This window comes from Cyanistes caeruleus, chromosome 5, assembly GCF_971803275.1.
Source record: "Cyanistes caeruleus chromosome 5, bCyaCae1.hap1.1, whole genome shotgun sequence".
In the NCBI taxonomy this organism is placed as follows: domain Eukaryota; kingdom Metazoa; phylum Chordata; class Aves; order Passeriformes; family Paridae; genus Cyanistes; species Cyanistes caeruleus.
Window position 1 is genome coordinate 44,256,374 of NC_141705.1, and position 25,243 is coordinate 44,281,616.

Consider the following 25,243-nt stretch of genomic DNA (forward strand, 5'->3'; position numbering starts at 1 on the left):
TTAAACTGGGAGAAAAGAAAGTTTCACTACCCCAGCGAGAATCTGAAGATTACCTTAAGTTGTACATTCAATCTGCCCCTCTGCAATGACTGGTTACAAATTCCCTGTTTGCCACCACTCACTCACCATGTTCATCCCTAGCATGGGTAGGTCACAGGGAGGTTTTGGACAACCTGTACTCTTCTACCTACACCAGAAGAGGCAACTATGCAAGGAGCACAGCAGCAAACAGCCTGCAGTGTCAGCTGCCCTCCTGCAGCAGCCATGATGGCTGCCCCAGCCTCACAAGCTGGTACCAGCAGAGCAGCCCTGGTTCTCCTCTGGCTCTCTGCACTTTGTGACTGCACCCTTACTCCCACTGCTGCAAAACAAACACTCCCCAGAACAACACCAGGAACTTACAGAGTCTTCTGACAGTGACTGGCGGCACAGCTCTACAAGGAAGAACAAATTGAAAAACACAGTTTAGCAGGCTTGAGGGGGAAAAAACAGATAAGAAGCATGGGGGAACACAGAACTTTTTCATGTATGCCTGAAATTTCTGCAGCACCACAAGGGCTCAGCAGACTACCAGTCTGATGATGGATGGGACTAAGCATGAGAGAGCAGACTACACGATGCAGAAGGACTATCAGAGGCACAGAAGATACATGCTCAGGTCTAAGCTTCCTTAGACCTAGCTCCTGATCTTTTCCACATGGATCACTCAGCTGAAACTGCTCACCAGTCTTGTGAGTTAAGCGCAGCAAGCCTGCGATATTCAGTTTACATCACCCTTTATGGGGCAGCAATTCCATTAATTTTCAATACCCATACTAGTCACTTCTTCACTTTCTCATCCTTCAATAGAACATCACTTGTTTGCTCTCCAAGGGACTACTATCAAAGGATATAGGCTTGAATTACACATGCTTATCAGTTGTATGGGACAGTTGTTATTCTTCATCAAAACTGGGACAGAACTGACCTATTTATCTGCAAGAGCAATTAGATCAGACAGAAACTAGTCCTTCCTAGTTCTCTCCCCAGGCTTTTTTTAAACACACAAAATCCTCCTTTCACCCCACAGAAAAAAAAAATCCTCTTTGCTAAGAAGCTCATTTACTGGCTTGTACTAATTCATACCATGAAGCATTTTGAATTTTTACAGCATGTATTTAAATGCATACAGATACTAACAAAATCAGGAATTAGAACAGATGAGACATCTCATGCTTATGAGATTACAGTCACATCTACTTCCTGCTTCAAAAAAATGCACAAAGTTGTTTAATACAATTCAGGGGGCTGTAAGAGAGCCAGGAGATGGTACATGCTGCATGGCTCTGGAAAAGACTTGCAGAGGAAAACACCAGCTTCGCAACAAATCCTGCTGCTGGTCAGTTTTTAAATTTTCAAAACCTCTTTTCTTCTGATTTGTGTCTACAGAGAGCAAATAACTACTTCTACCACACAAAGCTTCCCTCTCACTTCACCAGGCTTTTACCTTCTGCTTTCTGTAGTTTTTTCATTGCTTCATTCAGCTTTCCTTGCCCAATCAGTGCACATGCACTGTTATAACACAGCTCGTAGGTAGCTTCTCGAAGGCCTAAATCCTCCTAGCATGAAAAACAAATATAAAACATGAATATAAACATATAAACAAATATAAAACAAATATTGCATGAACACTAACTGATCTGTACAGATTTAACAGGCAACAGATACAAACCAGAGTTTTCCTGTATATTCAAACTAATCCTTGAAAAATAAATTTAAGAAGCAAATTTAACAGGGCACATACAGGGCAGGTAAGTTGCAGCACAAAGAATCTTCCCTCACACTGCACAAAGTCAGAAGCAGCTGGCAAGGCAGCAAGGAAACTCCAGCCTGAACCTGGGTACTACTCAGGCTTGTCCAAGAGGGCAAGTAAGAGCTGCTGCTCTTGAGAATTATTGGAAAGTAGATCCACAGCACTGAACAGAAACCTGAGAATGCTGTGTACACCTTCAAGGACAAGGATTTCTAAACAGATTTGAACATTACAATCTTCCCTGTTCATTAACAAAAATATTCCAAAGCATGGCTGGGTGGTAAGAGCAACTAGCTTTAACCATGGGTAAGAGGGTAATAAGAGAGAAAAGTGCTAGTCACCATAGGTGTTCTGCTAATGCAGGTTCAGAAAGAACTACTTCCTGCTCTGCTGTGCCATCTAATAGTACAAGGTTTCTAGAGATCAAAGGTAAAGTATAATTCATTAATAATAACAGCATTTATTCCTCCATATAGGGAAAACCATTTGGTGATCTTCATTCAACACACTCACAAGTCTTTTTGTGACAGAAACACACTTCTGTCCTGTTCAGTATCTACAATTCTAATATAATATGTATCCTTTATTCCTTGGCTCTCACACCCATAGACACACATACTCACTTACTGGCACCACCTTCTCCCACGTGCTTTGTGCTGCCACAACAGCAGAGAGGTTGGTTTTTCTCTCCTCCTCATACTCATCCTGGGAGTTGCGGATGAGATCCCTGTATGCAGCCAGACAATCGTCGTAACGCTCCAGTCTGTACAACTGAGAAAGGAAAGGGATTAGCCCTCAGAACAGTATTTTTCTGTGCATGCTGGTAACTACAGCCTCCTTCCTCCCTCCCCATGGACTGGGGGCAGCAGAGCATCATATGTTTTAAGCTGAACATTACTAACATTTGCATCTACCTATAAGGGCAAACTATATAGACTACACTTGCAAGGACTCAAGCAATGACACCAGATACCTGCACAAAAATGACACAGCTCTTACTCCTAAAACAGCTTCTTTAAAAGCAGCAGTTTACTCAGTTTTGTCCTCAAACAGCCTTCTTCCAAATTAGATCGCCTCTCTAAGAAAGAAATTAAATGAATGGTCTTTCATGCAGCTGAGAGAAGATAGCCAATTCTTCACAAAACTGTTCTGATCAACCAGGAAAAAAATTAGAGGAAAAAGCATAACTTCTTTTCTGCATCGCTTTTAACGCCTCAGATGTCGGGTCCCACAAACCATTCCTGAACAGGTATCTAATGTAAACAGATGGCTGAACCACAAACAAATCCCAACAAATCTCTTCCTTCCTCAACCAGATGGCTAATACCAGGCCAGACCCAGGAAGGGAGCAGAAGTCACAAATGTATTGCTTTGGTTCTGTGGGAATAATTTGATGACTCTGTCACCAGAACTAGGCAACTGAAGCTCTACGAAAGTTCGAGCAGTTGGAACCATACCTGTCCTTACCTTCAAGCCAGAGAAGGAAATTCTGTCCCCATACTTGCCCCGCATTAGAGGAGGGACAAGGCATGCACCATATGAAACTCCCACCAGCAAGAAAGTTTGTAATTACCACTTGTCCGTAAAGCTCCTTCAGTTTGTCTGTCTGCTGACTGGCACTCTGAATGGTCTTGAGAGCACTTTCAATACGGTTCAACCTGTATTCACAGTAGGCCTTCTCAAAGGCAATAACGTCGCTGCAAGGACAAGAGAAAGGCTAACAGCTTGCTCTAGAGTTTTCCCTCAACAGCATTCACTCACATATAACCAGCCCTAATTAGCCACAGACTGCTACAGAACCAAAAATCCAAACACAAATGATCCCAGATTACTGAATTATGTATCTGTTGATCACTGAAAGTATCTTCTATCTACTGGTGTTCAAAAGAGAAAGCATATCAAAACTTCATCCAAGAAAAAAGGCTCCTTTTTAATAGCATTTCCATATACATACAGGACTTGTATTCCAAATCCTCTGTGCTCCAGGCAGCCTACTAATTATGCTAACCAAATGCTTGAAGGGTAAAACAATAGCAAACTTCATCCCGTGATGTTTTCTTAAGGAGAAGGCATTACATTGAAATGAAATATTGTTTCAGCAATAATTGTAAAAAAGACAATCAGCTCACGGAGAGAGAAAAAAACACAGTCTCACAGCCTCACTTACAGGCCGATACCAAGACAAAGGTAACAATAACCTATTTTGAAATAGCATTGCAGCATTACTGCAGCAAAGGGGTTTGCTAAAACTGGCTTCAAGCTCACACCAGCAGGGAAGCATTCTCAGAGAAGCAGAGCCTTGAATGCTATGTTCCACCTACCCCGAGTTACCACTTAAGCCAAAGGAAAATTAATCAGCAATTCCTTTAGTTCATGCCTGGGAGCACTTATTATCAGCTTTACTTTGCCTATTTAAAATGATCTCGATTCAACTGAGTATTAAGGAAGTTCGAAAATTAATGGCATTTAGAACTAAAACAAAGCAGCCTCAGTGCAGGATAGGAAAACTTCAAGACAGACCAAGAGCCATCACTTTACTTGCTCTGCAGGACATAGACATGCAGTAGAATGAGCGGAAAGAAGTTCTAGGAAGAACCCTGAAACCAGTTGGATACAAAAAAAAAATAAATTCCTCCTCCTTAGCATATAATAAAATAATAAGCTAAAAAACTTGAATTAAACCCCTTTTGTCCCAGGAAAGAAGGAATTGGTGAAGAGGGTAAGTACATGTTACTCAGATACGAACAAAAACAAAGATATGTTTCATCACACTGATAATTTCAACACACCTTTTTGGGAAGTTCCTTAATAACAACAGTATCTGAAATACAAACATTTTGCTGCCAGACAGTTCCTGGGTAGCACTTTTCATCTCTGTCATTGCACAAAGAGCATCCTTATAAGGAACAAAATTAGAATCTTACGAACACAAAAGGGAAGCTTGACTTGTTCTCAATTTGTCTCCAAGGTCCTGGTTTTGAGAGGATGTACAAAGGGCTTGCACCACCCCAAAAGCTGAGATAGTTCCTTCAGGCTGGCAAAGCAAAGGACCCCAAAGAGCTGTACGGTGAGACAGCCAAGCAAAGCCAACAGCTTGCAGCCAACAAAGGCTTCTCCCTTCTCACTTCCCTCCCGGAGAGATCTGTCCCCTTCCATTGTACCAGCCATGCTGCCCAGCCACATCTACAAGGACAATCAGCATGTTGAGGTGGCTGAAAACTCAGTTAGGGACAATCCCTTCAACAAGTACAAGCAAGATGTTAGACTGCCTCAAACTCAACCAGATCCTGTCTCACCCCCTCCCATAAATAGGTGTGTCACTGAGAAGACCAGCCCCAATGTCTCTGAGCATATCCTGCTCTTTATTTTGCTGCCTTATTAGTCCCTTCCACTGAAGCTGCAGCAGTTTCTCAAGGACTCAGGAGTTTCATATTTTGTAGAGCACAGCAAGACACAACTCACCTGGTTAACACTTTAGTGTGGGTATTGATTATACCAAGGGCTTCCTTAAAGTTCCCATTCTGGATAAGACACACTACTTTACACTGAAGTGCGGTCACGTCATCTTTGTTGATCTGCAGTACTGGAGGAGAAACCAGTTTCAACACGATTCAACTCAAACACACTCAGGCTTTGTAAGAGACTCTTATTATTAGAGCTGCAAAAACCCATCTGAGAGAGTGGTCACATCAACTTAAAGCATCCTGGCATGGCTTGCTTTGGCTCAGATCATGAAGCAAACCCCAGCACGATAAAAGAACGCAGCATAAATCCTGATCTTACCAGAAGCATGCACTGTGCTAACATGTCTGGAAGAGAGCTGCACCAAAGGGGCTGGCAGGTACACACATGGGCAAACCTTTCCTTGGCATTTCACTTCCAGGCACAGAACACTGTGCCAAGGCCCCAGTGCCACGTAAAGCATACTCAGGAAGGATAACAGCTGGGAGAGAAGAACAGTGTGGCTCTTATCAGGGAGTCACTTTACATGCAAAAACTTTCTGCCAGCGGATGACAGTGAGGGAAAACTACAAGAGAGGCGTAGGTTTTGCTATTTGATTTTTTTTATGGATACCTGCTTTTTCAGGATAGGAGATGAATCCCTACTGCCTACCAGCAGCAAAGACAAAACTTTTAACCACAACGTGCCTTATGCTGCAATCCCGTTTTGGATGCCAAAACAACACATCTCAACGTGAGCTCTTCGTTTCGAGCAAGTTACTGCTCCCAAGCCAGTAAGTCCTTATGCACAGCACCACTCGTCCAGTTCCCGGGGGAAAATCCCTCCTTCCTCCCATGATCAAAACGGAAGGAAAACCCACAGGCAACTCCGAAGGCTTGACCCACAGCAAGGGATCTGTGATGCAACACAAGCGCCCGGTGGTCGTGGTACAGCAGCGGAGCCTGGCTGTCCCTCTTCCCTCTACCCCAACACAGTGAGATCCCCGGAGCCTCTGTCCCCAGCCCTGCTCCCGGCACGAAACCTACGGACGGACGGACATCAGCCGCTCCCCGCCACACCGCAAGGCCAACGCGCCCGGGCGGAGACCACAGACCCGCGGGGCGGGGGCACTGCCGCCGCACTCACTCTTATTGACGGACTTGAGCGCGCGGGCGAAGTCGCCGTTCTGGCCGCAGCGGTTCACCTCGCTCCACAGCCCCGCCGCCGCCGCCGCCCCCGCGGCCGCCGCCATCTTGCACCGGCACCAGACACACGTCGCGGGGGCGGCGCCGCGCCGGAAGCGGAAGTGCCGAGCTCGTGCTCTTCCGGCAGCCCCGCAGAGCGCGCAGCCGGGCCGGGCCGGGGCGCTGCCTTTGTCTCGGTGCCTGCGGCTTCGTGCTCCTGAGGGCAGCGCTGCGGGCCAGGGGTAACCGGGACCACTGCGGCTTCTGCACTGGGCAGCCCTGGTGCTCTGTATGCACTGGGGAACGAGAGGCTGGAGAGCAGCGCTGCAGAAAGGCACCTGGGGGTCCTGGTCGATGGCAATTGAATGTGAGTCATTGTGCCCCGGCAGCCAGGAGGGCCAACCCTGTCCTGGGGACATCAACCAGGGAAGGGAGGGGATTGTCCCGCCCTGCTCTGCACTGGGGCAGCCTCTCCTCCAGTGCTGGGGGCAGTTCTGAGTGCCACAATGCAAAAAAGGCATTGAGCTGTTGGAGAGCATCCAAAGAACGGTGAAAGGCCTTGAGAGGAAACCGTGTGAGGAGCCTTGGAGGCCACTTGGTTTGTTCAGCCTGGAGGAGAGAGGGAGACCTCACTGTGGTCTTCAACATCCTCATGAGAAGGAGAGGAGGGGCAAGTTCCGACCTCTTCACTCTGGTGACAAGTGGCAGGACTCAAGGAAACAGGATGGAGGGAAGTTAGGGAAGCTCTAGCCTATGTATCAGGAAAAGGTTCTATATCCAGGGGGTGGTCGGGCACTGGAACAGGCTCCCCAGGGAAGGGGTCACAGCACCAGCCTGACAGAGTTCAAGAAGCTTTTGGACAATGCTCTCAGGCACAGGGTGTGATTCTGGGGATGGTCCTGCACAGGGACTGGAGCTGGACTGTCATCGTGATGGGTCTCCTCCAGCTCAGTATAGTCAATGATTCTACTGATTTAATTTGCTTTCATGAAAAGGCTCTGCAGATGTAGCACCTTAGTTACTGCCACATAACTCCACTCCTCTTCCAATGTTTTGACCAAAGTGAGTATTTGTGGAGAGGAAAGCGTGATTGATCACCTTAAAAGGATTTTCCACCAACTCCCACTACTTTCTTCTGCTAAAAGACTGGCATCAGTCATCAGTTTTCAAATTTCAGAAATGTCATGATTACAACTATCACAGGCTGTGTGTTTTTTTAAAATAAAAATTGTTACGTTATAAATACATCAGAGGGTTAAGGTGGCCATCACTTTGTAAAACACCAACATACCAGGATTTGGCTTTCAAACAGAAACTGAATCAAAAACTGCAATGTGAGATATGACCAACCAAGTCAGCTCAGTGCAGCTTGGACACTGGAGCCTCTCTTTATAAAGCAGTCCCAGGTAAAAAACACAAATGAAGGACTAACGAGCAATCTGGTGTCATCTCTTCCACAGAAGTAACAACCACATTAAAGAAAGGAAAAATAACAATTCATACTTTAAACAAAATACTCTTTTTATTAGAGTATTTTTGATTAAACATACAGAACTCAAGATTGCTATTTAAAATTTGTAACACTCGAAGTTTTTCCCTCTAGAAGGATGGTAACACAATCTCAGTGCATATTATATGGAAGGATCATACCTCTCCAGTGTCCCGCTCATGAATCAGAGCAATACTGCATGTACTTGGTGTGCAAGCAAGGAGGGAGTGCTGAAATGCAGTTAACAAACCAAAAATGCACCACCAATGCATACACAGTCAGCTCCACGACCAGTGATCCAGAGAGTAGCATCACGTGGCTTCAGGAACGAAGGAGAAAACTGTTCCTGACCATGAAGAAGTAATAGGTAACAGACTCATATTTGTACAACTCCTAGGCATTCCTCCTTCGTAAGGACTGCAGAAGATTGCAACTTTAGCCACTGGTTTGGAAGATTTTCTGAAGCCTCCATTATACTGGGGGTATAGGCACAGAAATCTTGCCAAAAAAGGGAAAGAAATGCGTGATCCTACAGCCCTTGTGCAGCTCCAAGCACCACCATCGCAGACAGCACTTGCTTATGCGTGAAATTGTCTGCTCTAGACTGGCTGCTGCATTGGAGCCTTGGCACTGGCTAGTTCCTCTGTTCCACACACAGGACATGAACAAAGCAGAGTGTGGAGGTCCCAGTGGAGGTACCTACACCTCAGCTGCCTCCACCTGCTAGTACCAGTTCCTGGAACACACACCATTACTATCAGACTTCGTATATATTCATATTCATTTATGAACAGATATATATATATATATATATATATATATATATATATATGCAAACTTTATACTTTGTTTGCATCCACGCACAAATACTACAGCCAAGACCTGCAGTTCTGTGCCTTTTCATATGGTTGAGCAAAGCCTAAGCAGTTTTCAGCTTTCAATTATGCATGGTTAAGTTTCATAGACTTATTTCTAAAGAATTAAAAAATGCAGTTTAGAAGTAAGTTTGGTCAAGGTCATCACTGCACGTGGTACAGGCAAACCTGATCAAGTGGTACTCATCAACTGTGTTGTGATGGAATGTCTGAGGGTAGACTTCTTCAAATGAAAAATCCGGACAATTGAGAGGTATGCAGAAAACTTGTCTTAAATACTTGAAGCTACATGTGCAATCTTACAGAACACAAGCTACAGTTACAGACATAACAGTAAATCTTATTAACCAATAGTGCATAAGAACTTAAAAACAGTCAGTGAAATTAGTTCAGCCAGTGACTTCCAAAAAAGTTGTGCCTCAGCTGCATTGAGGGGGAAAAAAACAAAAAAAAAAAAAAAAGAGGGGGAGAAACTCATTCTTAGGTAAGTTAACACAAAGTTTTAATCTACATTTTAAAAGCTGTTTTATTATATATTTTTATATATATGCTATGTATAAAATAAATTAAAAAGGGGGAGGAGGAAATAGCTTTGTATATGCTTCAAATTAACACAGACCAGTAGTTCCACAAATTAACATTTTACCATCTTTGTGGTAAAAAGTTGACATAAAAGTCCAAAACCATACAATACTTATAAATAGAAACAGTTCAAAAGATACTTTTTTTAAAAATGGAATTTAAACAGCATTTTCTCTTTCCCTACAATACACTTCAGTTTTGTATATCAGCATCAATACATTTACAGAGTATTTGAATGTCACATCCACAGAATCGGTAACAAAGCAAGTAACAGACCCAGTGATGTTAAAATTTAGGACTTTTTCTCCCAGATAACTCTACCTGCTCCTCAGCCTTCTTCTGAAATGAAGGCTATCAACATTCATCACCCAGTCTGAGGTATGGGCAGAATAAAATCTGCAACCAGTACTCTCCAACCCACCTTGCCTCTGCTAAAATATAGTAACAATCTATTGATCTGGCAATTGGCAATGGTGGTGGACAATCTCATACATCCATTTAGCTTGTGTATAATTTAATCCTGATATTAAAAAAAAAAATTGAAACATAGTATTAATGCTTAACTTAAAAAACAAAAACAACCCCACCAACAAAGAAAAACCCCACCAAAACTCCCCAACTTTTAATCTTTGAAACTATGTTTAAATGTTGTTCCTGGTTTAAAGCTTCACATAAAATATTGGACAGAAAGATGACAATTTTTAAACCAAGAGAGCACCTAAAAACATATCATAGGTAAAAATGAAACCAATCATCTCTCCACTTCATAAAAACGTAGAAACCCTGTCAGCAACAGTAGTACACTCAGAACGAACAACGTCAAAAGGAGCATCTAGAATACTCAAGAGGCTTGCTACGCTACTTCTCTTTATTGCCCATTCTCTCATTTGTATGGATGGCCACTGCATGACAAGATGCCTGTGGATAGTTCTTCTTTTCACCACTGCTGCCAGCTGAAGTCATCATTGCTGCCAAAGACCAAGAAAAATCCTAGGATTGTGGCAAAGATGACTGTATTGCCGGTAAGGACGAGTGCACATGCGCCCCAGTAAATCTGTGAACAGGGGGAATTCAGTTAGACATGTCTGAAGCTGAACTCTTAACAAAACAAAAGGTAACATCTTTTCGTCCCATTCTACAAAGTTCATTTACAAAGTCCCATTACATACAAAGTTCAGTAACGTGTCCACGATGCAAGAGGCAGTATCTTGTTATTTGTGGCTACAACAAGCAGGCTGGGCTTACCCAAAATTATTTGACAAATTCACAGCCAGTCAAGCAGCACTGCAAGTTTCTTCTAGCTGTACTCAAAGCATTGACTAGCAGGCACAACTGGTTTGGTATGGATGCTAAATCTAAACCACAGTGCCTGTACAAATTACAGGCCGCATAGCTCCTCGGGCTGCCTGAGAAAATAGCCTGGGAAAAATATGAGAAGGAATTAAAACAATTCTCAGGGACACTAAACAGCCTTGCAGGTGTTGTTTTGCAGTTTTGTTTTCTCTTGCAGGAGAAGGCCAGGGGGGTGATGGGCCCCCCTGACCAATGATGGTGATGTAGCACTTTGTTAACCAATAGGAGTTTCTTTTCTGTACCTTCCACGTACCAGTCTATAAAACAGGCCTGAAGTAATAAACCAGAGAATTCTCATGTTGTGACTCCCTTGAGAGTCCGTGTCGTTCTTCCTTGCCGTTCCCAATCGGAACGACAGTTTGGTATGAAAAGTATGGCTAGACAACAGCATAAAACACATCTGCAGCCCAGCTATGCTGTAAGACTTTTTAAAACAGGTATTTAAGGTCTTCAAAACGCCTGCAGATATCCCAGTAACAAAAAAGGAAGTGCATGTTTTCATAGGAGAGTAAGTGGATTACTCAAAGGGTGTGAGGCGTTCAAACTGCCCATCTGAGCTGTTCTTGCCTAAAGAGATTTATGAAAGAGCACTCTGTGTGTTTTGACTTAGTAGTGCTTTCTGACATTCACACAAAGAAAGTGAACTTTTGGAGTATTTTGGTGAAAAGCTGTATACTAGGAAATATGTAATGAGAATGTGGAAGTTTAAGAAAATGACACTAGTATCATTTACAATATCATTTCCACGGAGAACAAAAATGCTTTTTTTTGTTTGTTTGTTTATTCATGCTGCTTTAAGCCAACTATTCCACAGATTGTCTTTGAAGTATTTTTTACACTACAATATTTGGTCACTTCCCTGTTAAGTTTTCACAGTATTTTCAGTCTCATTTTCTCTGCATTGCATTGTCAGGCTTTATTCCATGACCACATGAAGCAATTGGCAATCACAATGTTCTGCCACACTCCCACTTCTGTATTGATTTTTCTTGCAAAAAAAAAAAAAAAATTAAAAATTCTTATTCTGGTTCCAAAAGTACGAAATTTGAAGAGTTATTTAGCGCATGAAAGCTTTACCTTCAATAAACAAACAAACAAACACAAAGAAGAAAGTTTTCTAGAAAAGAAAAGGCAATCACAGGTTGAAACATGACTAACCAGTTCTGCTCTTGCAAACACTATAGGCAGCCCAAATGCTGAGACCACAATGCCTGTTGTAAGGAATATTGCCAACTCCTTGCAGGCGTTACTTGTAGCATCCGTGTCATCTACCAATCTTCTTGCTATGCAGTATGGGATAGGAGAAAGGATGTAAAAAAACAGAACAAACAGTGGCCAGTACTGGCTGAAAAAGAAAGGAGAAGAAAAGTTTTAGTTAACTGGATTTACTTCCTGCTCCTCCTAAAATCAATGCAAGGCATTTTCCCCATCCAGCATCCCCATTTAGGAAAGACAGACAAGCCCAGGGAAGGCAAATCCTTTGCCCTGGAATGAGCTGACATTAATCCAACAGACCACGTGTGTGAGTGGCTTCAGCTGATCTCAACGGCAGCAGGGCTCGCTAAAAGGATATTCATAAAGCAAGATTTCACTAAGCAAGCCTAAATCTAATGCCACCTCACAAGGTGAGCTTAAGTCCAAGTTTATCCTGACTGCTCTACTTAACAGATACCCTTGCAGTGCCCCAGACTAGATTTCTCAGGCACACAAATGCAGGTGCACATTGTTTTCATGCTTTACTGCATTGTTTGAAGGGTAACTGGATAAGGGTCTCCTTCCCAAGAGTTTGTGCACTGGTTTTAAAACAAAAGAAAGCTGGCCTAGGAGTTCTAGTCATATACATAGAAACTCCAATTCACAACTAACAACAGGCCTGTCAACAGGATATTTGGTATTTATTCAACAGTGAATAAGTAAATTTAAAACATTTTCTGTAAAGTCAGCATTCCCTTGCAAAGACAAAGCCTTACTATCTAAGAGTCATAGGCCTTACTATCTGAACACTTGGTCTGCTACTTTGTATCTCCTGAAATCCAGGAGATAGGAATCGATGTCAGGAAAGTACAGCTTTCTGTACAGCTGCGATTGTTCGAGATGCTAGATTACAAGTGTTGGACACAGCCAAAGATCCACCTGATAGTCACCGATAGCCCAGCTACCCCTAGGCAGCCACAGAAAATGCAAACGCTTCCTGGATAACAGCACTGGGTGCCCTCCTCGGGAGATGCTGCTGTCTGGTGGTCAGCCACAGCGGGACACCAGTCCAGACAGGGCAATTCATCCTTGCACAGTTTGCAGCCAAGCCTGGTACTTTAACTTTTGCTGCCATTGCTTTTAAGGATTAATTAAATCCTGGATGGTTTTTTTTTTTTGTTGGTTTTTTTTTTCCCCCCACCCCAATCTTTTGAAGCAAAAACCAGAAATCCCAACCAACAACAAAACCCCAAAAAACAAACCCCAATAACCCCACCCAAAAAACCTGAGGCCCCTCCTACACAGAGAGGACTTATCAATCTACCGCTGTGGAAGCCGGACTCCTCTGCAGTTACAGATACACAAGAAAGAAACAAGAATAGAAAGAGAGAGCACGATACTTGTACTGGGGCAGGGCACATCCGAGCATCAAGAACATCAGTCCGACCGCTCCCCCAAAGGACAGGCTGATCAGCGCTACAACGAGAACAGATCGAACCAATACGAAGGCTGCACCACGCCGTGCCGAACGCCGCCCGCCGCCCGCAAACGAACGCGGGGCTCGGCGCGGCCCCGGCCGCCCGGCGGAGCGGGGGCACTCGGGCTCCCGCGGCGGCTCCGGGCCCCTCCCGCCCGAGAGCCCGCCCGGCCCCTCCCCGCGCGGGCCGCGCGCGCCCGCCGTTACCGGCCGCCCCGCCCCGCGCCGCCCCGCGCGCACCTTTGATTCCCGCCATGGCGCCGCCCGTCCCGCCAGCCGCGCGGCACCGGAGAGGCGCGCGCCGGGAGCCGGAAGTGCCTCACGGAAGCGGAAGCCGCTTCCGGCAAGGGGGAGGGCCACGCCCCGCCTCTCCCGGCCCGGCCCCGGCACGCTCATACGTGGCGCGCTCGCAGGCCCCGCGGCGGCAGCCCCGCCCTCTCGCCTAGCGCGGGAAGCGCCGCGCCCTCGCCGCCCATTGGCCCCACGGCACGTCGGGGGCGGGGCTTCCCGCTGGGCGCTGCGCGTTCCGGCGCGGGCACCGCCCCCGGGCAGCGGTGACAGCTCCCGGTGCGGCCATGGCGGCCCTCGCTCTACCGCTGCTCCTCCTCCTCTGCGCCGCCGCGGGACCCGCGCTGGGCTGGGACCGATCGGGTGAGACCCGCGGGGATAAGGGGAACTCAGCGGGGCCTCAGCCGCCCCTGCCGCCTCCTCCGCCTCCTCCGGCGCGGTGGCAGCTCCTCGCGGCCCGGCACCGGGCAGTGCTGCCGGTTTAGCGGCGGCCACCACGGGGAAAGAAGGGCTTGTGGAGGGGTCCGCGCCAGGAAGGCGTTTAGATTTGGGCCACTAAACCGGCTTGTGTCGCAGCAGCGATCCCACACTGCGGTCAGTGGTGGCTCGCTGCCTGCGAGGAGCAGCCCGGAGCCGCCTCGGAAGGAAATGGGGAGCTCTCGTGTTTCCGTCTGGGCGTCTGATGTTTAGTAGAGCTTCGTCTCGTAAAGGTGCAGGCTTACGGCTTCGGCCCTCCTATCGACAGCCTTCTCCTGAGAGGAGGCCCTCGTAGCCAGGAGGAGTGCACCTGCACAGGCGCTGACGAGCAGTAGGAAGAATTTTTTCACAGGAAGGGTGATGGAATATTGGAACGGGCTGCCCAGGATGGTGGTGGAGTCACCGTCCCTGGAGGTGTTTAGGAAAAAACTGGGCTTGTCACTCAGTGCCATGGTCCGGTTGACATGGTAGGGTTCTTTTATCGAGGTTGGACTCAGTGATCACAGAGGTCTTTCCCAGCCTAATGGATTCTGTGATTCTTTGTGCTGCCTGTTTCAGGGAAGGTTCTGCTGCGGGATGTTCAGGCGCTCACCCTCCACAGAGGACAATACACAACATCCAGGCGGACAGCTTCAGTCCCTCAGCTGCAGTGCACAGGAGGCTCTGCGGGGTGTTCCCGTGTCCCTGAGGTTGTTCAGTGTTACAACAAAGGATGGGATGGCCACGATGTACAGGTAACTGTTTAAAACCTCTTAAACTGTTTATGGAATTACTTTCCCCCAAGCTGGTAAGTTCTGAAGGTGCCAAGAGTAGTGAGCTAGGTTGTCAGTTCAGGTGCTTTTTGACAGATGAACTCTTGCATCTAAAACTTAATACTTTTAGGTTTGGATTTTCCAGAACTACTGTAGGTATATGTTTGAAATATTTTTGTAGGAGCTAATGTAAAAGATGGCATAGCAAACCTTTGTTTGTTTTAGATAAAATGGTGCTCGAGTTTATAAAATCAAACTCTTGCCAACCCCAGAGGATGCTTTTGAATTGCCATTGCTGTGCTGTCCCATTTTTTATTAGGAAACAAGTGGAAAGGGCTTCTAAATATTTGCTTAACTTCAGCTCTACATTTTAAAAGCTAAATTTCAGACTTGCCATTCACTTGCACCTAGGATGTGAGTGCTAGTCAGTAAATGGTCTTGACTTTCAGCTGTTACCGAGGCCCCTGTCAATAGATAACCAGGAATCAAGACTAAAAGTAATTGCTAAAACTGATATAGCAAAGAACAGTCAAGTATAGATTGGCAGTTAGTACTGCTGTACAGGATTACTAATTTAGAAACAAATGCTTTCTTACTTCCTCTCCAAAATATGTGTCACATGCCAGTAGAGGTCCCTATGTTTGGGTACCTTAAGGGAATGTGAGCCTGACAATCCACCTATGTTCAACCAGAGAATCCCCAATATAATTGATGAATGTTGCATATGGATGCCCAATAATGTCCGTTCCAGTTTCTTTTGATTTCTGCACAGACACAATGGTGCACTGGATTTCAGGCTCACATGCTATGTTTTTGTAGCTGCCATCGAGTTTGCACAGGACAGACATTTATTAAGAAGCTGTTGTACAGGGTATAGCACATTTTTAGAAGTGTTGCTATATCTCAAGAAGGGATATTTGAAAAATGTGTTCGGTGGAGAAAAACAAAATCTTCCAGAGTTGTAATTCTTCAGTGTTCTGAACGATAAGATGTCTTTTAAGTCATAGGATTTAAAATTCATTTAAACATCAAATTCCTATTCCTTTTCAATGTAGAAACACATGGAAATTTCTTACCTATGGCCCATAGATGCTTTGTTAGCAATTACAGCTTTATTTCAGGGTGTATGTGGGGAAGCAGGTAGGTGTGTTCATCTTTGGGGCAGTATGTTTTACTGTGTATTGTGTTTTGTTTTTTTTTCAGTGGCAGTGCAAGGCAGACTTGGAAAATGTCTACCGTTTTGGAAAAATGGAAGTGAGCTGTGAAGGCTACGATTACCCGGATGATCCTTACATACTAAAAGGCTCCTGTAGTTTGCTGTTCAGGCTAGAGCTGACTGAGGAAGGTGAAAGGAAAGTGAAGAGCTCTGGAAGCTTTGGCTCTAGCTATTACCAGTCAAGGAAAGATGATTCTGATTCTGGTTCTGGAGCAATTGTTGTAATTGTTCTTCTCGTTCTTGCTTTTGGAGTGTACAAGTTCTTCCTCAGCAACCAGCAGTCTCAGCAGAGTTCTGGGGACAGTGATGGCTTCTCCCAGCCCTTCTGGCAGAGCCAGCAGGCACCTCCTCCTCCTGGTTTTAAGTCCACCTTCACAGGTAGGGCTCTGAGCCATTTACAGTACTCAAAAGAGCAAGCAGGATTGTCCTGTTTTGTCTGTGGTAAGGGAAGGTGGGATAGAGTTAAAACCACAGCATTTGTAGGCAGCTGCCGAATTGGCTGCAGAGCCTACAGTCAGCTTTGTATTCTGCTCTTTGTTCAAAAGAGGAAATAAGGGCTTGGTTTTTCACAGGCTTTCAAGGTAGGCTGCCCTTTGAACCTTTGAAAAGCCACCTCCCTGTGCTCTGCAAGCATTCTTTTCATCACCTGTGAAATAGCAGAATAACAGGGAGAATAATTGTCATAGGTAATCTGGAAAAGAGAATGTTCTTACACAGCCAGAAACAAACCCATACCCAAGGAGCACTCTGAAACTTTACAGAACGGCCTTTCAGCCCTGATTTCATTCACAAAGAGTTGATGGTATCATGTACCAGTCCTCTGTTTAACAGGGCTTCGGTGTAGTCCCAGCAGCTGAAAGATTTGGTTCCCAGAGCAGAGAACAGTGTCTGTGAACTGTCATTAGAGGGTACAGCATCTGAAACTCATGTGGGGCCTTTCATCTGAAGTTGAAAATTACAAAAGCAGTGACAAGGCTGCTGCTGGGAAAAGAGGCAGTTTTTCTTTTCCCAGAAAACTGGTGACTTCTGTCACATAATAAATACTCTTCCTTAGGCCATCATAGTGTGTCAGGGAAATAAACATTACTCATCTGGCATCTGACTAACTCATTTAACCCCGTAAACATGCAAGCATTGGAAAAAAACCAACATCACAGCACTGGAACTGAAACTTAAATGACATTCTCACAAGTTACATAATTTTTGTTTTTTTCCGGGATTAGGTTTACTTAGTTAAAAGTTTATCTTTTAATAATGCCTGTTAATGCTTTGTCCAAGTTTTGTTCAAACAGCTTGGCCAACAGAGGGTGCAGTGTAATTCTTTTGGATACCCTTGTGCAAGGCGTGCACAGCAGAAAATTTAAGCAGTACCTGCACCAGAAAATTAAATGGAATCTGCTTCTGTTGGCTTTGCAAATTGGTTTGCATGTAGTTATGTCAGACTGTCTGTGGGCGTCAATGGCCATGTGTGGGCATGGCACTGGCTGTACTGTGGTGTCATGACACACAGCTCTGTCACACTGGGCACAGGTGAAACAATGAAGGGTTATTTTCATTTTTTTTTCTGTTCAGTTCCATGTCAGCTAATTTCCCTAATGCATTTTTCTTTGCAGGAGTCTCGAATCTAGCAAGGGCAGGGCCTTGAGAATGTTTTGTTGAGGATTGCTGAAAACTGAGACACTTAAAATACACATTGGGAGCCATATAATGCTTAACTTGTGATGTTTTTAATAAGGCGTTTCAATGATTTGTCTTTAGGTTTCAGGCAAAGTAAGGAGGATAACTGAAATGTGGAGCCACCTTAAAAATGCTCTAAGTGTTAGGCTACTTCATGCATTTGGTGTCTGCCTTACATTGTGGGAGCAGGGCAGAAGCACATATCTGAGTGTATATGTCCATGTGTCCCAGGAATGTATTAGTCTCTGGAAACCTGGACAGTAATGAAAAGCAATGTTGTTCACATATTGCTGTTAATATTTAATTTGCCTCATTTTAAATCCCCTTAACATGCAGAATGTGTCCTGTGAAGCTTGTTTAGCTAGACTGTCTTAATTAAATTCTGCTTTCTCTCAGTTAGTTATTTGACATGATTCTTAATGTTTACTCTAGATATTTCAACAAAAAAATACTCAGTTTTCTGAGTCAGTGTTCAGTTATAGTGCTTTTGAACAAAAGAGTTGGTTCATCTCTGATTAACATTGTTTTCGCAGCAAATTAAGTAATTTGTTTTTGTTGTAGTTCTAAATCAGCATAAGTTAATGGTATATCATCCCAATGAGATTTTGTATTTCTCTCCACACATACAAAATGAAATTCAACACCAAATCCAGTCTAGACTAAACTGAAACTGATTATTTCATTATTGTTTTGTCTTCTGTGACTTCAAACAACCTGTATCAGTTTGAAGACAAACTGGGCCCCTCTGCATTTACCTACATCATCTCCGGCCCACTTGTTCAGGTGGGCATGTTTCAGGGAGACCCTAATGTTATTTTCAGTTCTTTTTATACTTCCTTATGTGTTAAGCCTGTGGTTGCACTTATTCTTGTATCCATGATTTTTGCAAGACCAGAAAATTATTCTACTTTGGATTTGTATTTTCTCTTTCTCTTTCTAAATGGAAGAAATTAATTCTGACTCAGAACCTCATGTTACGCAGGTCACATGTCAAAAAATTTGTGACTCTCCTTCCCCCACAGCCTACTTGCAGTTTCATCAAGGTACTTGTCAAGCTTGGTGACTCATGCATAATGAAAAACTTTGCAATGTGATTGCAGTTAGCTTGGCCTTTGATAGCAAGTGCCAGACTAGGATTACCAGGAACAATACCAGTAATGTTAGCGTTACACTGAGCCACTGTGACTCAAACTGTGCAGCTGTGCTCAGTGAGATTAGGAGCTCTGTGTCTTTGTGGTTTGCTCACTATGCAGTGTTACCTACTTGATTTGTGTTCTGCATCTGCTTCTGGCCTGCTTGGTGACCTTCAGCAGATTATTCTTTCTTCGTTTCCTTTTCTATTTTTAATCTAACTTGTCTGTTTATAGATCAGCAGGCAGGGACTCTTTCCATGTTTTGCAAATGTCACGGTTGTGAGATGAAATGGAAGCAGATTTTTAACATAAAACTCTTTATAGTAGTGTTAGTTTATGTGAGGTTTCCTGCTTTCTGAAATGTGAGGACTTTCAAGTTAAGCTTGATCAAAAACATGCTGGAATCAGGAGCAGTTTGTTGTCTAATTTTCCATTATCTTTAACAGGAGAGAATTTTGTTGCAACAGCTGGCCTGAGGATTAGTCTGTTACTAACTTATGCTTCTTATTTTCATTTTGTTTAAGATGGTGACAGCTTTGGAACTTATTCCCCTCATGGAACCAGTTCAGGACCAGGATTTTGGACTGGATTAGGAGCAGGAGGCTTGCTAGGCTACTTGGCAGGCAGTCACAGGTAAAATATGCATACTGACAGATTTTAAGTATTTAAGCTTTCAGGGGGTATGCCATGTACTATATTGACATTGTTTCAGGCCTGTGTCATTCAAGTTATAAAATCCTCCCACTATAAGAATTTTGAACAGCTGTTTGTAGCTTCAGGACCAGAGACATTTCAGACATGTTTCTGAAGCAGAATTGGAAAGACTGAGGTACTTCATTCTGTTTCCTCTGACCTGGCAGGATGGCCTGCAAATTTAAATTGAACATTTAAAGAATTTATCTGCAGAATGCCTGAAAACACACATAGTCATATTAAGCATATAATCATCTATATATGGATCTCTTCTATCAGTGTCATCTTTCCTAAAATAAGTCTGGATGGCCATATTTGGTATAGAGTTTTAGACATTTAGAATGCATCATTTTTAGATTAACAGTTTAAAGAGAGCAGTTGCTGCCATTTTAGGCTTCACTGGAGAAAGTATGAGATACCTGCAGGGAAGCTTCAGAGCCTAAGCAATTTTCTCTGCCAAATAACTTGACTATGTATCAAGTGTATTCCCATAGAAATGTAACAGATTAGAGAGTAAAATATATGGACAGGAGTGTGCTAAGCATCTGCATTGTAAAGTTGGGGGCTATTTTTAATAAAAGAAGCCTTATATTAATTCTGCTAAGATTTTTTTCTTAGGTATAATGTGTTAAAGTTTTTATTGACCTGGTATTTCTTAAGGCTCAAATACATGACTCCTGTGTTGAGGCATTATATTTATGTAGTATCTACACAGAGGTTAGTTCCATGATTTCTATACATTCCCCCATTTCAGTAGCCACAAATTATTGTTCAAGATCAGACATATAACTGAGTAAGACCAAATACATAAACAGGCTTCCTAACTTGGGCTTCTTTTTATTTAAAACAGTCTTTGGTCCACTCTTATTTAATTTAGCTTCTTAGGCTTTTGAAATTATGTGCCTCAAAATGCTGGTGCCAGGAAGTGTGAGAGAGCTGTTTGTAAATTTCAACAGCAGGAAATTCCATATCCATGGAAGCAAGTAATTTTAAGTGAGTGAGTCAAAGACCATGATATGTTAGTGTTACTGATGCGACCTTTTCAAAATAGTTAACAGAAGGATGTTTTCTCTTGCCAAACATGTCTGGGATGCCAAAATGCATTTAAACTTCAGATTTCAAACTTCTTTCTTGTCTGACAGAATCTAAGGTCAAAATTTCAGAGAGAAAATTTTCCTCATTTGCAATTGTTAGAATTCCTTATTCTGAAGAATAAAGCTTAACTTCCTTTTGAAAGTCTACAGATTATGATATCACAGCACTGGATGTTCTTGCTTTCAGTGTGTTAAATACATAGGAATATTTCTGGCTTTGAAATAACAACTTAGTTTTCCCTTGGAGGTGCAGTTCTCTTGTTTGGAATGGTATCTTCTTAATTTTTCTGAAGGTCACTAATGAAGCCTTCCTTCTACTCTGTTTCATGCCAGAGCACAGCCACGTTCCTCATATCACAGTATGTGGACAGATCCCACAGCTGTACCTCCTATGCATGGGCACTCAAGGAATTCCACAGAAGGCAGCAGTTCAGGGACAAGAACTGCTTCTGGTAAGGCAAAACACCTTTTAATTTCCTGAAGCTCAAGAGACTTTGACCTATCAAAAACATGCAGATGTTAATTGCAGTTCAACGAGCATCCTTATTTTATTTTACCAGTTGGTGTAGAAGGCATGTAATGATGTCCCTTCCTTCCATTCCCTATGGAAGTAGGGCAGCATTGTGGAGCATGAAATTCCCCACAGGCCTGTGGTGGGCATGGCACCACTAGCATTGGGCTTGTCTTCACTGGCAAGGTGCATTAGTTTAAGGCTCTCCCTTCTGATGTGCACTGTGAATACCCTTCTCCAGCAAACATGCACAGACATGTCCTCTGTAGAATGCAGGTTGTCTAATCTGCAAGAACAGAATAGTTTCCAGGCCAGTCAGCCCGCAGTTGTTTGCTGTTCTGCTTCATGTGAATAAGTTTACCTCGTCTCCCTTGCCACCTTTAGCCTTTTTAGAACTAGAGAGTTCAATGGAAAGGCTGTGGTGGAGCTGACTTTTTTTATATTTTTTTTATTTTGCAGGCTTTGGGGGCACAAAGCGAAGATGAAATCCTTGACATTATTACATCGGAGTGATTGAACTAAATCCTGTTGTGTACTTGTACTTCTTTTAGTATTAATATACTTCAGAAGTGGATATGAGCTGTGAAGGACTAGGCAAAGAATTCCTCCCTTTCTCTGTGGATTCTCACTTCTATTTAGGGTATCACAGATGCAGAAACATCCACTGTTTCAAATCAGCAGCATCTCCTACAGAAAAAGCTCATCCATGTTAAGAATGATGTTACAGTGACCATATATCTGTCTGTACTTGAGGCAGTATGGCAATGATAGCCTTACCAGATTTTCAAAGCATGTATCTTACTACTCATGTTCTGGGCTTAATTTCATTTCATCCAGAATTTCTGATAATTTTTTTCCTCTTTCCTGGTAATCCAGCATCTACCTGGTATGTAAGGAGTGCTGTTCTTTGAAGCTGATTTTATTTGCCTTTGTAGAATTGATGTGAACTTTACTGTAAGTGCAGTCAGCTACTCAGAGAAATGTTGGAGTTCTTCCTTAGTGGACAAGAGCAAAACTGTGTATGAAGAAACTAACATTGGTATGTTTGTATCTGTGCTGTGTGACTGTTGGAGCAAAAATATGCAGATTCATGGATTCTCCATGCTAGAGTTTATCTGAGGTGACTGTGCAAACCTGGGGGACATTTTCTGTAAGTTATTGAGAGTAAATTAATAAGTTAATTAATAATTAATTAACCTGGAAGTTTCAGCCTTTTTCTGGAAGACTGAGGTAATTTGTCTTCAGTTGATTACAAACATTTTGCCCACATTGAGGCCACAGATTTTCCTTTTAATGATGGATGTTGGCAATTCTGTGAATACCTGTGATGTGAATGGTCTGTCCTGCTAGATCACCTGTTCAGGGCACAGTAAACCAAAGGTGCTCATTGCAAAAAGGAAGAGAATGTTCTTAATGCAAAGATGATAGAATCTGGGACACAGCAGGCCTTGATACTAAGCAAAGAAGGGAAATCGATTATCTAATGGGATGTAAACTTCCCCAAATGTGCTTTTTTGAAAACAATGTGCTATCAAAGAGTGGGAAGCAGAGAGGCCTTGCTTTGTTCTGTGATGATATTTTGGGGCCTCTGTGAAGTGTCATACAGTCTTTAAGTGGCTTAGTCTCTCCTGGAAGAGGCATTGCTGGATAAAAAACAGAGAAATTTCTTAGGATTGTGGGGAGAGGGGAAGAGTGAAAAATGGGCTGCTTGATCACCAGCTCTTTTCCAGAGTCCATCCTAACAGAGTGTAAAAGTGTTTGTGTGGGCACAGCTTTGTGTATGCTGGCAGCAGCCAGAGAAGTGTTGTTGTTCAGCCTTGTGAAAATACAGTGTCTGGGAATTGATATCAGCTATTACAGTGAGAGCAAAGCTGATACAAGTTGTATCTCCACAGAGAGATTAGGTAGGTCTGGTTAGTCTAAGAAAGTGACTTCAGGATAACTCAGGGAAAAGCAAGCATGTCCATTCATGAATACAGAAGGAGTTAGCTCATATGGTAACACCCAAGTTCAGTGTATGGCTTAAGCAACCAAAAGAGAGAAAACCAAAAAAGAAAAGAAAAAAAAATACAAGCAAACCAAACCAGCAAATCCCAGAAGTCTTTATGCGGTTGAGAGCCAGAAAAAGTGCTTCACGAAAAAGTGCATGTACTAAAAATGTTATTTTGAAAGTATCAAATTAAATGGATAACTTCTTGAGGGTGAAATGATGGCTTGCTTCTCAGAGCTACCTGAGGGTTGGGAGAAAATAACTGCCTGCACTGTGATACACACTAATGTACATCACACACAGTGATGCACATTAATAGCCTTCACTGTGAACCTAAAAAGGGAAATGGCAAAGACCTTAATGATGGCCTCCTAGAAAGCTCTACCTTTTATGAGAAATCCATGTTAAGAAGAAAGAAGTAAGAAGAAGTCCATCTCTTTATGACAAAGTGTAGCAAAAGAATATATTTTAATTATGGAGTTCTTACTTGTTTCTAAGTCTGTTCAGGTTAAGCTTGTCAATATTTGCTTTGCCAACTAATTGCATAACAATGAAACTGGATTTTTTTCTAACTGGGTAGTTAGAATGCAAAGTTTGCTCTTAAATTACAGTATGCTGTGAAATGTTTTAGTCAATGTTTTCATTTGTATTTATGCATTTACAGTTTCTGCATGAAATATGATTTGATAAATCTGATACATAAATTTACTGTAACTTCTGAATCTGTTTGGATATGTTTGCCCTGCTCTCTGATAGAGGGATCAGAGAATCAGTGAATAAGGAGTACTTTTGTCTTTAAATCACTATCTTGAGGCCTGCAGGGATTGCATTGTTTGTTTTCTCAGAGTTCTCTGTCTCATCATCCACTTCCTGGGTAAATAATATCATCCTTTACCCTCAGATGCAGAGTGGGTAAGCTGTATGTTGTTTCAATAAAATAAAACAATACTGAGAATAGAGTTATTATTGACATTATATTATAATATTATATTGATTATGTTTTCAGTAACAAAATACTGAACCCTATAAGGAATTGAAGGCTTTCTTGTAAATCAAGGTTTGGGATCTGAATCTGCAGAAAAGCTCTGTTATGTCAGCAAGCTCCTGGTTTTACAAGGTGGTGAACTGAACCCTTCAAAAGAATTTCTGATCACTGCTGCTGTTCCTGGCTGTGGACAGAACTCTACACAGGGGTAGCATAAGCTGATGTATTGCCTTCCTAGACGAGGATGTGGCACTACTGAACAGAGGTGTGGTCTGCACAGAGTTCCATGTCTTGGCAGTTGTAAATGGCTTAAACGAAGGCCTGCAAATTCTGTGTTCCCTTCATCAAATGTTGCTGATGCTCCTGAGTGAAAAGAACTCGTGGAAGGCAGCTTAGAGCTCATACTTGTGAGAGGTCTCGAGCTTCCTTCCTGAACATCAGATCTGGAAGGTCCTAGTCTCCCTTCTGCTCCTGGGCAGGGTTTTGGCAGCCTCTTCACAGCAGCTTCATAGTTACAAGGCATATGTAAATGCTTAAACTGTTAAATGCTGTTATATTTATATGTTATTGATAGTCACAGTTCTGTTTTGTACCTGGGACCAGAACTGCTGTTACTCCGACAAGGCTTACATCCTCACACAAAGCTAAAGCTCATTACAGAAACGAAACTCCTGGTTTTACAGCTGACTTCCCATGAAGCATGTGATGAAAGAAAAAAAAAAAAAGATGTACAGAGATAAGCTTTCTCTGTGCTGCTGGGTCTTGTGACTCAGCTGCCAGGTCAGATCTTGGCTAGCTCTGTGGATTCTCATGCTGTGCACCTTGCTCTTTTCCCTGGGTGCCATGTGTGTATTTGACTTAGCACCAAGGCAAGACAGTAGGTGGTTTGTTTTAAAAATAAAGTTTTCCCATGGTCATGACTTTGCATCACTAAGTTCCAAAAAGGGAATTAAGCCAGGTGGTACGATTTCCAGCACTAGGAGTTGTTGCACAGAGAAATGACTGAAGTAAAGTAACAAGCAATACCTAGCTGCCTGCA

The 25,243-nt window shown here is 43.2% G+C and overlaps 3 protein-coding genes across 4 annotated transcripts in view; 1 reads left to right on the forward strand and 2 right to left on the reverse strand.

The window, feature by feature from the left end:
- SRP72 (signal recognition particle 72) overlaps nt 1-7,922 on the reverse strand; it is a 15,560-nt gene extending 7,638 nt beyond the window's left edge. Inside the window, exons 1-6 of the mRNA XM_086891544.1 lie at nt 6,381-7,922; nt 5,255-5,375; nt 3,366-3,489; nt 2,420-2,563; nt 1,487-1,598; nt 403-434 (exon numbers count right to left, since the gene is read on the reverse strand). Coding sequence (XP_086747670.1) covers nt 403-434; nt 1,487-1,598; nt 2,420-2,563; nt 3,366-3,489; nt 5,255-5,375; nt 6,381-6,957 — 1,110 coding nt within the window. The 5' untranslated portion in view covers nt 6,958-7,922. The remainder of the gene's footprint in view (nt 1-402; nt 435-1,486; nt 1,599-2,419; nt 2,564-3,365; nt 3,490-5,254; nt 5,376-6,380) is intronic.
- On the reverse strand, nt 7,919-13,733 carry LEPROTL1 (leptin receptor overlapping transcript like 1). Of its 2 annotated transcripts, none has more exons than XM_086891551.1 (4): nt 13,629-13,733; nt 13,312-13,387; nt 11,876-12,062; nt 7,919-10,418 (listed from the first exon to the last, which is right to left on the reverse strand). In XM_086891551.1, exons 1-4 carry the CDS (start codon nt 13,642-13,644, stop codon nt 10,302-10,304), a joined length of 396 nt encoding a protein of 131 aa, XP_086747677.1. In that variant the 5' UTR covers nt 13,645-13,733; the 3' UTR covers nt 7,919-10,301. The 2 variants fall into 2 exon arrangements, with proteins under 2 accessions (XP_086747677.1, XP_086747678.1); XM_086891552.1 differs by lacking the exon at nt 7,919-10,418 and adding an exon at nt 11,480-11,705 and having other exon boundaries at nt 13,629-13,716.
- On the forward strand, nt 13,633-24,178 carry SARAF (store-operated calcium entry associated regulatory factor). Its single transcript, XM_023917694.2, has 6 exons — nt 13,633-14,039; nt 14,712-14,887; nt 16,109-16,499; nt 19,456-19,564; nt 21,052-21,170; nt 21,689-24,178. Exons 1-6 carry the CDS (start codon nt 13,964-13,966, stop codon nt 21,712-21,714), a joined length of 897 nt encoding a protein of 298 aa, XP_023773462.2. The 5' UTR covers nt 13,633-13,963; the 3' UTR covers nt 21,715-24,178.
- Nucleotides 24,179-25,243: the final 1,065 nt, after the last annotated feature.

Coding starts and splice junctions, on each gene's coding strand:
- LEPROTL1 (XM_086891551.1), bottom strand. Junction 12,063..13,311: donor TGTGCCCTGCCCCAGTACAA/GTATCGTGCTCT, acceptor TTTCTTTTTCAG/CCAGTACTGGCCACTGTTTG. Junction 10,419..11,875: donor TGTTTGCAAGAGCAGAACTG/GTTAGTCATGTT, acceptor CCCTGTTCACAG/ATTTACTGGGGCGCATGTGC.
- SARAF (XM_023917694.2), top strand. CDS start 13,964: ATGGCGGCCCTCGCTCTACCGCTGCTCCTCCTCCTCTGCGCCGCCGCG. Junction 14,040..14,711: donor GCTGGGCTGGGACCGATCGG/GTGAGACCCGCG, acceptor TGCCTGTTTCAG/GGAAGGTTCTGCTGCGGGAT. Junction 14,888..16,108: donor GGGATGGCCACGATGTACAG/GTAACTGTTTAA, acceptor TTTTTTTTTCAG/TGGCAGTGCAAGGCAGACTT.